Source organism: Haliaeetus leucocephalus, unplaced genomic scaffold, assembly GCF_000737465.1.
Source record: "Haliaeetus leucocephalus isolate CR32 unplaced genomic scaffold, Haliaeetus_leucocephalus-4.0 Scaffold373, whole genome shotgun sequence".
Lineage (NCBI taxonomy): Eukaryota > Metazoa > Chordata > Aves > Accipitriformes > Accipitridae > Haliaeetus > Haliaeetus leucocephalus.
Window position 1 is genome coordinate 7,514,058 of NW_010972809.1, and position 13,221 is coordinate 7,527,278.

The 13,221-nt window shown below is 37.2% G+C and overlaps 1 protein-coding gene across 9 annotated transcripts in view; it reads left to right on the forward strand.

Moving 5' to 3' along the window:
- The window catches only part of LYRM4 (LYR motif containing 4), a 94,349-nt gene that overhangs the window by 17,856 nt on the left and 63,272 nt on the right, over window positions 1–13,221 (forward strand). For 6 of the 9 annotated variants that reach the window (XR_774724.1, XM_010573264.1, XM_010573261.1 and 3 more), the window contains exon 2: window positions 1,847–1,967. The exons of 2 other annotated variants lie outside the window; for them this stretch is intronic. Coding sequence is in view for 6 of the 7 variants with exons in the window: in XM_010573264.1 (XP_010571566.1) it covers window positions 1,847–1,967 (121 nt within the window). In the remaining variant the exon portion in view is untranslated. Of the gene's footprint in view, window positions 1–1,846; window positions 1,972–12,460; window positions 12,537–13,221 lie in introns of those variants that run through there. One more of the 9 variants, XM_010573267.1, reaches the window with a different exon arrangement.

The window sequence follows — 13,221 nt, forward strand, 5'->3', positions numbered from 1 at the left end:
TATGTACAAAAAAACCCCCCAGTCTGTAGGGGTTGTACTGAACAAGAATTTGGTTTACTCCTATCTATCTTTTTTACGTAGATAGCATTTACTCATTTGTATTGCATTTTGAAAGACTTGTACCCAGAAATGGATACTTGTAGTTGTTGTTTTTTCTTTTAAGCTAAATGTGTGTGTGTGTGTATATATATATATATTAGGTCTTTGTGTCTTTTGTAAACCCTTCCTTTCTTGCAGAAAATATTATATGTTTCTGCACAGTTTTAACCTTACGTGTGTATATTGGGTGAATTGAAATCCAGCCATCATCAAGCAACAAAGTTACATCTTAATGATTTGGGGTTGTTTCTTTTCTAGAAGAAATAAGCAGCTTCACCTTGAAACCTTGCTAGGACAGCAGCTGCGGGTGAGAATGAGCTTCCATATTTAATACATTCTGTTACTTCACACTTACAAACACACACTCACTCATGCACACTAGTGTCACATTATAGGGGAACAGGCCCTCATTAAATGCACGCACCATCTGCTGGTGTGTGGCAGCAGGGTGGCACTCCATAACCATCCTGATTCCTGTGACTGAAATGTATTATTTATGAGCTCAAAGAGAAAATATGCTGCTTGGCTGGTGGAGGCTGCCTTAAGAGCTGGATAACACCATCTAAGGGTACAGATTGCTGCTGGCTATTCATCTTTCCTCTTCTTCCTCTCCCCCCTCAGTCTCCTCCTCAAAATTTTTCTCTTCCAACATCGTCTTTGGAGTTTTTTATGATAGTATTTCAGGCAATTTTGTGTCTCGTGTTTCACTTTTATACAAGATTGAAAACAGTTGTTGAAATACTACATTCTTTGTGGTGCTTGCCGCAGCCTTTTTTCCCTCCAGTGCCACACATAGGGTTTACTTTCTGTAGTAAAAATGATACTGATGTGATGTGGTGGTAGAGAAGTGGGACATTATCAACATAGCTGAGCAGGATCAGTTTACTGCCATTTCTCTTTCTCCTCCCAAGCACGTGTGTCATGAAAGTATCTACTGCTGAGTCTGAATTTTATTTTAATAGTGAAATTGGCCGTATTTTTTTATTGAGCAGTACACTACAGACTGCATAAATGTTCTTTACTGGGTTGAAAAGAAAGGGGAGAGATTTGGAGATAGCTGCAGCTTTGGACCTTCCTCCTTGAAAGCAGAGATCATAACCTCTTCCTACTTGCAGAGATCATGTCCTGTTATTGCTGCTTAGTGGGGACATGGATGAGGAAGTGTTGGACTGAGGGGTGAAATATACTTTGTCAGGAGAGGAGAGGGTTGACAGGGAAGGAGCCCTTTCTGTTATGGCTGGTCCATCAGTCTGCCTTAGTTGACTGCTAGATTACAAAGTCAGAACAAGTAATAACATATAATGTATTTAGTGGTTAGCTGAATGACCTTTAGAGCATGCAGAATAAGAGTAGTCACACTGATTCGAAATAATTTGGGGGATGATTTTTTGGTTCTTAGGCTTTTTGTTATGTTCTTGAACTTTGCAGCATCTGTGCCAGGCATCCAATAGTATGTTTACAGCAATAACAAGCAGTAAGGACTGGATTGGTATGCGAAATATGGTAATTTTCTACAATAACTTCCAGTAAAACCGATTTTTTTTTTTTTTCTTTATTAAAGAATCTGGTCATTGTTTCAACCCGGGCAAGACAAGACCCTGAATAAAAAGATATATGTATAAAACTGGGTAAAATACATATGTGTGTTTATATGTATTTTTAAAAATCAGCACGTTTTAAAGAATGTTGAAATGTCACAAACTGTGGCACCTCTATGAATACACGTCTTTTTATTGTTTGTGTTTAGAACGTATGCCATTAGAAGGATAAGAGATGCCTTCAGAGAAAACAAGAATATAAAGGATTCTGAAAAAATAGAAGAACTAGTGAATAAAGCCAAAGTAAACCTAGAGGTTATTCATCGGCAGGTATGTTTATTTCTTTCATTTCATCTAAGAGTTGTACGCTCCTCAGTTAACTGTCTTATGCCACTACAGAAATAAGTAGATCCTTGCTCATAGCATCTCTGGATGAACAGTAGTTTTTGTATGTCTGAGTCTGACAGGGTGGGAAACATCCGTTTATCCATGATAGTTGCAATAGGGGATTTAGGGATGTTTATTCCATTAACCAGAACAGGCCTTGCTGTCAAAAGTTTATATGCTCTTCTGTTACCTTTTCTGCTGTTTGCTTTACTATGTCTCCACTCTGCTTCTCTGTTCTGTCCTAATTTTCCTTTGAATCCATTTCCTCTAGCTCATGTGTATTAGATTCCTTTCCTCAAGCTTTCCTTCTTCCATTATAGGTTTAGAAGAGTGGCTGTGATACTCACTCCAAGTAGTCTTTCTTGCCTTCTGTGTTTGTTTTTCCCCACCTCCAGATACAGTGTTAGAACAGTAGCAGAACAACAAAATCCTAAAGTGAATTAAGTAAATGCTGGCTAAATGTGTCCAAGCAGGGTGATAGATTTTTTCGTTTAGAAAAAGTTGAGTCACTGGCAATATTTTTTTCTCTGACCGTGTCTGGGTAGCATTTATAACATCTCTGCTCCTTCCACTGGGTTCTATATTATTTAGACGTGAATTATACTTTGGTATACTTTAGGTACTTTATTACTTCTCATACGTAACCACTGTCTATCACAGTGACCACTGGAGATTTGAAGAAAGCAAGCTTCTACACCTGAACTTTCTAAGGACACTTGCAATGCTTAAGCTGTCTCTTCTTGCAAAATCTGCACTTACTGACACCGGTCAGAGCTCAGCAGTACTTTTACTAAATATCGAATGAATATGTGCACCTGTTCCTCCGTGGTCTGTTTTAACATGAATCTTTTAACAACCAGCAGGTCAGTTAGCTGGATTCTTATTTTGGTAGGAAGCTAGGCCCTTTGATTTGGCATTTAAGTACGAATATTTTGGTGCAGGTTAAATTATTTCTTTGGAATTTCTTCTCCCAGGAACAGGTGTTGTTTTGTGCTACCGTAGCTTTGCTATCTTTTTTTTAACCCAAACACTGCTATTTTTGTATTTGAAAAATGTGTCTCAAAGAAACAATTCAGATTGGATTGATTCAATGCAATTATATTTAAATGTTGGGATGTTTTTTCTCATATCTGTAGGTGATGAGTAGCATTTTCAGCATTCCTTTTTGAGGTTTTATCTTGGAGAGCCTTGATATCCAATATCCTCCAAGGAACTATTAGAGGCTGGAGAAAACAATGAAGGAGGGGATGTCACAGGAGAAGAGTCAGAGATCACTTAGACTGATCTGAGCAAGTAGTTTATTGAGTTCTAATCAGTAAATTTAGGTATGTAAAATATTTAATAAGTACAGGTGGATTGGCAGTCAATACTATTTCCTACACTTAAAGTTAGTATGGGATACAAAGATTATTGCTTAACCTTACTAGATGTATCTTAAATGTTACATGCATGCAAAAAATGTCACTTAGCAACCCATCGATGTCTGGTGTAAGGTAAGGGATATGTCATCCTGGAGGGGTAACCTTGAGAGGCATCCCTACTCAAGGGGAGATCGCCGCTGCACAGCCAGCTGCCATGGAGGGAGAGCTCAACGGACCCTGATGGCTGCAGATATTTGTAGCGTAAAGTGGTTGATTTGTAGTCAGACTTTCTGCTGTGTTAATGCAGTTTCGGCCACTTATTAGCCCAGTCTCCAGCCAAACCGGTATTTTTGAGGGTTGGTGCTGAGTTCTCACTGATAGCCTCACACAATAGGAGCAACTTCGGTTAGGCTTACTTGTTGAGCATCTGCCTGGACCAAAGTTCAGTTAGTTCAAACAGGAGGCGTACATCCTTCACAGGGGGTGGCAAAAGACAAGAATGCACAGGGTCATTTACAGAAATCTTCATCAAAGAAGTAACAATTTGTGGATGTGGGATCCCCATAGTAAAATGCTACAGAAAATCTCTTCTACATTGTGGCTAAGATAAGTTCCTTTGTAACTTATCTTATTCCTTTGTAACTTATCCTTTGTAACAGTAACTTTTGCTGTGAAATGGATGACTGAAGTGTACTAAATTTATTTTTGTTTTAAAATATCTTAGCTAGGCCCTACTTGGCACAACTCTTATTATAGCAAGTACTTCTTTTTTCTGAAAAAAGTTCAATTTCAGGGTATCAAAGCACTTGGAATAGGTGGGAAATATTGTTCCTGCTTTATAGATAGGTATCTGGGATGCTGAAATGAGGACACTGATTTGTAGTACCTTAATGTTCAGGGTACTCTCACTTGATGTGGGTAGGATTTGGTTCTCACTGGTTCTATGAGCTTAAATAATAAAAGGCAGTTGTAAGTCAGATGGTGGGTGGTAAGTCTTGCTAAAATAAAAGCTTTCCAGCTTTTCTTTCAACAAAACATGGTTCTGCTGGCTCATCTGAGAGCCATAATAGATCTGGGACAGATTTTAAAATAAAACTCCTCTCCTGTCTGAGTCCTGTGAACACCCAGATTACCTTGTTACTGTAGACCCTGAAAAAAGACACTATTTCTCCAAAACAGACTCTTGACAGGGCAGACTCTTTTCCTTCTAGAGTGTGGGTCTTGTCTTGCACCTTTTATGAAGTTTTCTTTTAGCCTAAATGTTGTCCATCAGCATCAGATAGGTCTTTCAGCTGCCTTGGAAAGACCAGGAAGAGCAGGCAGGCTTGGTTAATCTCTGACTGCCATACCTACTCACTGTCTTTTGTAAAGGAGTAGTTGAGCTTAAGGACATTTTGCGTTCATTGGTTGCTAGTGAATGTTTCGATCATGCATAAACATATACATGTGCCTGTATGTACACAAGTTATCTCTAATAAGCCTGTACATGAACAATGGGTAACTGTTTCATATACCAGCCTGTATTTTGCACGGTAAAAATGTTGTGCATTTAATTCTTCCTTCAAGAAAATGACAGCAATAAAAGGTTAGACAAGATTTGTTATTTTCTCTTAGCATGGATTCTGCTTTTTTCGTTACACCAGCAGAACCATTTTAATCTGCAACTTTTTTTTTTCCATTTTGCTACTTTGTAGTAATGGCAAAGAAATTTTATAAGAAATCTTTCTTGATTCAAGATTGAGAGAAGTCATTGAGAGCCACATTTTGCTCTACCACTTAATACATAAATCTTGCTTAAAATGTTTTACAGGTAGCTGTGAATTTTTCAGCTGGGAATATGTTCAGAAGCAAAAAGGGCATGTAGGGTTCTAATTCCTGGACTAGCACCACTCAAATTTTCAGAATGTGAAAATCTCTCCACGTATGTTTGATTTTTACAAACATAGAAAACCAGTGTTTAATACAAATATCTTAAACATCTTATAATCAAACTGTTGTCAAGCAAATAACGTGAAGTACCTATCTTTCTGTTATATGTTTGTTAGTTGGAGGATGTCTTTGTCACTGGGACATACCAGAATAATGCAGAATGGCCTCAGTTATTGCTAAACCTGCAGGGGTTTGCTCGTTTGTTTGTTGTTTCAAATCTCAGCTATTTAAGGGGTTTCTCCCACATGTGAAATCAATCTACTAAAGCTAAAGTAGTTTTAAATTGGATCACATTTTGGTATCATTCCATGTAAGAATTTCAGGAAAAATATACTTGAAAAGTAAGGAATATTAAAGAGTCTGACAAAACTTCCCATTTTTAACACTGCTGAAACAGTGAAACTTATGTTGAAGTATCTCTTTTATGTCACACTTCCAGCAATTTTCCAGACAAAGTATAATCATGCTGCATTCAGTTTTGGAAGGGTGTATGTGTTTATCTTAATGTTTGTAGGAGTAACAGACAGTAACATAGTAACATAATAAACAATGGAACTTTCTAACAGAAAATAATCTGATAAAAGAAAATCAGTTTATCAAGGTAATTTTTTGACACGTGAGTCCCTGCAAGACTTGATGTTTGGATAATAAGGATTATTTTTTTCTGAGTCCTTTCTACCCCCACCTCCCCACACCACACCCCCCAAAAAAGTTTTTCTACAAAATTGAGAACTGTTGTTCTCTGCAGAATTTCTATTACATTTCAGTGTCATCTCACTTTCAGCTGTGAAGCAAGAGATAAATATTGGAAAAATAGTAACAGTTTTAAAAGTAAGCTTTTCATCATGACTATTAAAAACTTTAGCATCTAAATTCATATTAATATTTACTTGCTGTCAAATTTAATCATGCTCTGCAGAAAAAAATTCATTCTTGCTCCCAGTTTAATTGAAGATCTAAGTAATGAAGTCATCTGACACTATTAAGACTTTATATTTAAAATTAACCAAGCATAATATAAAGTGCTTTTATTTTTAAATGCAGAAGCACTGAAGCAAACATGAGATCTAGCGTACTTTTTTTTATGTTTGGGGTTTATTGTGATGTAGCACATCTTGGCGCTGCTTAATTTTTCATAGCATGTCAATAGAAATTAAATAATATCTCACATTGCTGAAATTTGTTGTTACTCTAAAGTCACATTTATATTCACTTTACATTCTAACTTATGGTTTAGTCATCAAAGTGACCATTGAAGTGTAAGGTTCATAAATAACTATTTGAATCAGCCTAGTGGGAAATGTGAAATAGTGACAGATTACTGTCATTTTGTTCATGTCAGTCACTGTACAATTTGCTTGAATGTTACAAAAGTAGCTTTATAAAGCTGAAAAGCATGGAGGAACATTAATCTTTGCCTTAGTCTTCCTCTTCTTATTATTGGTTTCGATTTAAAAATAGTGTGGCTAAAGAAGGAGCAACTGATTCTTTTCTCAGCACTGTTTGTGAAGATGGGGTTTTTGTGTGCATACTGTGTAAACAGCACAATTTGTGGTGTCTTCCCTGTAAAGAAGGCCATTGTGAGAAATGCATTGTCACAAGTTAGTTTGAAACAGAAAGTTTTAAAAATGTTTGGGCCTAAGTCTTGAGGTCCTTTGAGTATTTTCGTAATAGCCATTCCCCAGCTATGCTAATATAACTTCATTTGTGAGTTTCTATTGCTATTGGAAGATGTTAGTGTTAAGAGAATTGCCCTGAAATGTTACTGCTGTTGCTGAGATTCAAGATTTATAGAAGCCACTTTGAAGACAGGATAATAGTGAGTGTTTTGAAGTGTTTGCTAGTTTTCTTTGTGGCATGCTGTCTCTCAAGTTTTGAACTGAAAATATAAAAGTGAAATTCAAAAGCTATATTAGACCTGTGTGCTCTGATTAAATCCCTGTTTTAATTTATAGAACATCTCATTCTTACATATTCCTCCACAGTACCTTCTCCTCAGTTTTAGATAGTAGCTGGAAACTACCAGTCATCTTGTCGAGCTAAGAAGAGTTATTTTGGTTTTCTTGGCAGCTCTGAAGCCTTCAGTATCAATTGTACTGTTTTTGACATCACACAACTACAGTACTCTTCAGTAAAACTTAGTCCCTTCTTCATTAGTCCCTTTAAATAATGCAAACTGATAAGAATCATGGTTTGCACAAACCTTTCACAGGGAGACAAGAGATGCACTGTGAGCAGTTACACAGTCAGGATGTGTGGATCTTCTTCCTTTACACCTGGCTGGTCATCGGTGTTTTCTAAGGGAACAGATGAACTTTTCTTTTGAGTTTGAGTTGTTCTTCCTCAGGCTTGACCTCTCTTACTGTTCCCTTCAGATATGTAGAAGAATGAAGGAACGTGGTTTTGAAGTATGAGAACTCTATTAAAAAAGTTCCACTCATAATGATAAATATTGAGTACTTGCAGCATTTTTCATGTTTGCAGCACGTTGTAAGTACATTCTAATCCTTGCAATATTGATTGATTATAGTAACTTTGGCTCCATTTCTTTTAATGAAATGCTTCATGTCTATGCCTTGATAAAAGCCTGTGTCATACTTAGTGTGAGATTTCGGTCTCATATTCTTGTGTTTCTGTATATTTCCCATTTCTAGTAAAAATGATTAGTATGGTCTTGTTCTTTTACACAAATTTCAAAACAACTGTTGAACAGTTCTTCTGGGTCTTTGCTTTGCCTTTTTTTTTTTTTTATTTTTTTAGCAAGCCAAGTTCCCAGTGCAGCTGTGTTAAGCCAAGTACTGTGCCTTCTTGAGGTGTTCTTTAGCAGTATCTCATCTTAGCAATATCACAGATTCAAGTAACGGATGAATGGAAGTGGAAATGATACTGAATGAATGTACTAATACAGCACTCATATTATTATGAACTGGTAATAATATAGCCACAGCATAAGGAAGCATATTTCTGTTAATCAAAATAGTATAAATATCAAAGCATGTTTAATAAATATTAGCAAGACAAGAAATTTCAATTATAGTTACTCTAAAAATCAAAAAGTAGAAGTACCTTCATTTACTGCACCTGCTTTGGATTTTATTGCTCATCCTGTGTGATTTTATCAGCAAATATTCCCATTGTTTTCCATAGTTCAGTTCTAGTAATCCTGTGATTGATTTGCAGCAATAGCAGGTAAATTAGTAAATGCGAAGGTGTATGTATTTCTGGACTGAAAACATCTTGTTGAGCATTCAGGGGACTGGTACCAATTTACACAGTTGTGTGTGACATTGAAATTGACTGTCTCGAGGAACTTCTCAACCTTAAAGAAGCATTCTGTGTATCTGAAGATACGTGTATTTATACTGCAAAGCGCTGTAGGCTGTAGGCCCTTAGCAGGAGGAAGTTCATTATGAAAATTCTTATTGGTAGTTTTAGTTTCAGGCTACAAGTCATATTTCTGTCTAATTTTTATGAATATATAAGAAAGTTGCAAAACACTATATAATGTATTTGATTATGTTAGCAGCAGTTTTGAAGCCAAAAGGAAAGAATAGCTGGAAGAGCTTTTTAAGCACTCTGAGTACAGGGTGCAGCACCCACACTACTGTTCAGGAATGTATATGATATTGGCAAGTCACGTTTTCCTACTAGCAGCCAGTTATGTTAGAGCTCTAATGTGGCTTCCTCTTACCAAGTTTGTCACTGGAAGGAAGTTTTAAAATCACAGATTAATTTATTGCTTTTCTTGAGAATCTCCTTGAATTTTATTTCAAATTTTTTTCAGCTTCACAATGGCAAATACCTATTTTTCTACAAAAAATAATAGACTTATAGTTCTTAGATAAGAGGAGTGTCCTTGGAAGTTCGCTGCTTTTTTACTAGTGTCATATATTTCTATTTATTACAGTTGCATCTACAGATTCCAACCAGGATAGAGCCAACATTATGCACAGAGAGAATATTCCTACCTCTCGAGCCATTTAATTTCTTACAGCACATGTAGACACAGAAAAGAGTTTTCAAATGCCTCATTCACAGAAGAAGAGCAGGAGGTGAATGGCATAATCAAACAATGGTTAAAGATCCTATTAAAACAATTTTATCAGGTCACTGCATGGTATCAGTTTTTGAAGGTGATCAAGCATCTGTACACTTCTAAATACTTGCAATGGCATCTAGAATTTAGCAAATGGTTGTTATGAGACTCTTGCACTTCTCTTGCTCCTTGTTCTAGCAACACTGGTAGTCAGTTTTTAATTGCTTTAGCAGATCATGAGTTCTCACTTGATTGGTTCCCTACATGCATTTACTGAAATTATGCTGGCAGCTTGTGGCAAAGCCAAACACTGAATTTAAGTCAGCTGACTTTGGTTTTTAGAAGGCATTGGGGAGATTTTTCTGTGGATTTTTTTTTTTTTTTAAGTACAAAGCTCTTTGGGCTGATATTTTTAGATTATTTTTTTCCCCTCAAGGTCATTTAAATCCTATTTGTTATGTTCAAGTTGCACTTACCTTCCATGTGATTTGAAAACATAACTCAAGAAATATACTTTTGTATATTTCTTCTTTCATAACAGTAGCCTACAAGGAAGAGTATGTTTAAGAAAGCAACAGAAATCATGAACTTACCTTAAGTTTCAGTGCTCTTTACTTGGAAAGAGACACAGGTGCAGGTGGAGGAAGGTGTAACATAGGATGGACAATACCCGTCTTTTACTAAAACAGGAGAAAGCTTGAAATTGAAATTTAAATAATTGAAATTGGGAGGCATTACATTCAGAACTGTACTGGGTTTATATTCCAGCATGAGGGTAAATGCCTTTTATGTCCAGTAAATATCCATAAGGTTTTGCAGGGGGAAAAGGGAGGAGGAACAAAGGAAAAAATGTAATAGGAGGGACTTTGGAAAAAGTTTGATAAATTTGAACAGAAACCCAGGTGAATCAGAACTTGGCCCTTTGCAAGACATGTTAGTAGTGAGGTCCACTTCAGCCAGCCTTTTCAAATAGGTTTTTCATGTTGGCATGTAGGACAGCTTTGGAGATATGCAATATTGTAATACATGCCAAAAGCCCAGAACTGTCATACCAGCTTAATTTCTAGAATCTGAATGCACAGGGAGTATAACAGACATTTTACCCGTCTTCAGGTGGCATGGCTCTCCAGGTTACACCTGTGTGAGTCTCCAGGGCGGTGTTACTCCTTAGGCTTTCATTTAACTCTCCTGATGGAGAGCAAGATTGTATTTTCACAAGTGATTTGCTGCTATTTGCCCTGCTGACTAAATTACAAGTGGCAGGTTCTGCCTGCAATATTAAATACCAAAGTAGACCCTGCATTGAAAGTAACCTTTAGGCTACAAGCAAAGGTGATTCAGAGGTAGAATGAGACTTTGTCTTTTTGATGTAAGAGCTTTAGTGTAAAACACAGCATTTGATGTATGCAGTAACCTTTCTTAAAAAAAAAAAAAAAAAAAGACTGTTGAGTGTTGGCAGCTGCTTTTAAAATACTTTAATTATCTGTCATAAAGAGCTGTCAGTATTTTTGTTATATGTATTTAGTGGCTAATCCAGTGAGGTTGGGGCCTTACCATAAATAATAAGTAGTTATATAATGCATCCAGTGCTCTGAGCATCCTATATTATGCACAGAGGAGGGCTGTCTGAAGGACAGGAGAAGGACTTATTTTCTAGTGAGCAATTTGGTGTGGCAGTATGTCACATCCAATCAAGTAAATGCTAAGTGTAAACTTCCGTGTGGAAAAGAGTAAGTTTCATCAGTCTAGCTGGTCCGTAGCTTCTTTAAAGTTAGCAGCACTGATTGAACCAGTCTGTGCTGAAGAAAGCTCCAGAAGCAAGGAAAGCTCATGTTTTCAGGGAGATGTGTTCATCTGCCACTTGTCCCTTCATGCTTTCTGCTTTTCTGTGCTTGGTGTCTCAAGGGCTTCTGCTCAGTGTATAAATGAATACAGTTCATAGGGATGGCTGTTGCAACAAAACTTTAAGGGGGTCTTTTCCAAATGAGGTGAGCGACAGCAAGTGCATGTGTGTCCTAGTATAAATATAAAATATTGCCAAGAGAGGGAAGGTAGAAATAAGTGCTGGTAGTTTTGATCACAGCTCAAATGACTTATGCCATGTTTCTAGTCTGACAGTGTGATCTTGAGTTGATGCCTGCCCGTCTGGTTTGTAGTGGTACCAGTTGAGGGATGGTCTGAAGATTGAGTTTCTAGCATTAAAGTATATTAACCCTTGAGCAACTTTCTGTCTGTCTTGCTCTGTGGTGTCTGCTGAAGAGCAGAACATTTGTGGACAATTGCTTTTTTTACTGAATAGGGAAAAGAGAAGTATGGCAGTTTTGTGTGTTATTTATGAAACATATAACCTTGTAAAAGCCTTGCATGTGTATTGTGACTTACGTTCATGTCAGAGCATAGATCTCACCTAAGCGTCTCTTTCCAGTGGTGTTATCATGGGGTAAGCCAGTTTTAAGTACAGCTTACAGGAAATTAAAGGGATTGCTGTTTTGAGAACTTCTGAAAAAAGTAAGAGACACAACAGTGCTGTTATTACAACAGTCATCTCTGTTTTGGTCTCCGACAGTTTGTTGGTTACTTTTTAATCTGTTGTTCTTTTATTTCACTTTCCTTGCTGAGAAAACTTGCCTTCCTCATTTTGTACTGCTTATTGAAAGGAGACAGTGTCAGGTTCAATGGCACCGCAACTGAGCCGGCATACTTCCCTCCAGGAGGAGCTTTGGCACTTTTGCCTGGTGCCTCAGATCCCCAGGACTGTGTTCTGCTGACCTTGAACTGCAGTCTGTAATTCAGGATGATGATGTTGACGCTCTCACTATCCAACAAGTCACCTAGTCCTTTAGCTATGGTACAATGTTTTTTTAATGACATTTTCACCCCCCATGCTCAGTCATCAGTCTCTCAGCATATTACAGTTACAATTTTTCCCTTTATAGCTAATGAAGGGAAGACGAAGCATTTTAGCTCCTCTTTAAGCTACTTGTATTGTTTTCTGGCCTTTCAGATGGCCATGCTTCTCCCTTCAGCACATTGGAAATACAGTATGTAAAATCTTCCCCTGCCACTCTAAATCAGATACCTTTTTTTTTTTTTGTCTCTTCCACAAGTAGTTTGTCAAGTCTAAAGAATTTATTCTAGTCTTCATTCTCAGCATAAGGCCAGCCTGCAAGGAGCTCTATTTGTCCTGTTTGCTCCAAGAATCTGGCTTCACAAGTGCTTTTTATTCCCCATCTTACTATCTTCATGCTTCTGTTGGTTCAGTCACTAAAACTCTTCCATTATCCCAGTTGCAAAGATGCCAGATGTTTTCTTATTTTAAAATTGCTTGTCAAAATGAAACCTGTTTATTAACCCCACCAATGTTAACTGTCATTTAATAAAAATCTGAAAAAAACAGTTACTTTAAAAAAAAAAGCCTTCTTCACAGTCCTGTGTGTCTGCATGTATTGTGATTCTTCTGGGCGTCCATTCTGGGGGTCCGTTGAATACCCCTGTGGTTTAGCATAGCACCAAACATGGTCTCTGGCACTAATACCATTTCACTGAATTTGCAGATAGGTAAATTCACAGTGATCTGGTTTTATTTTTACAATAAACATACATATGGCCTTCACATAAAGCTCTTTCAAACAAAGGAGCTTCATCATTGACATGTTACGTTCCAATTTTATCTTTTTTGCAGTAATTTGGATTCTGTCTAGTGTTTCTGTAGTAAGCTGCTTGTATTTGAGGGAAATGTGTTTGATCCATGAAGTAGTGATGAAGGCCAAGCTTTAGAGAAGAAAGTTGCTAGACTCCAATATCAGCATGTCTGATCCAGCCCTTGGAAGTTTAAGCAGGGAGAACTGTTTTCTAGACAAGAGTGTAGAGA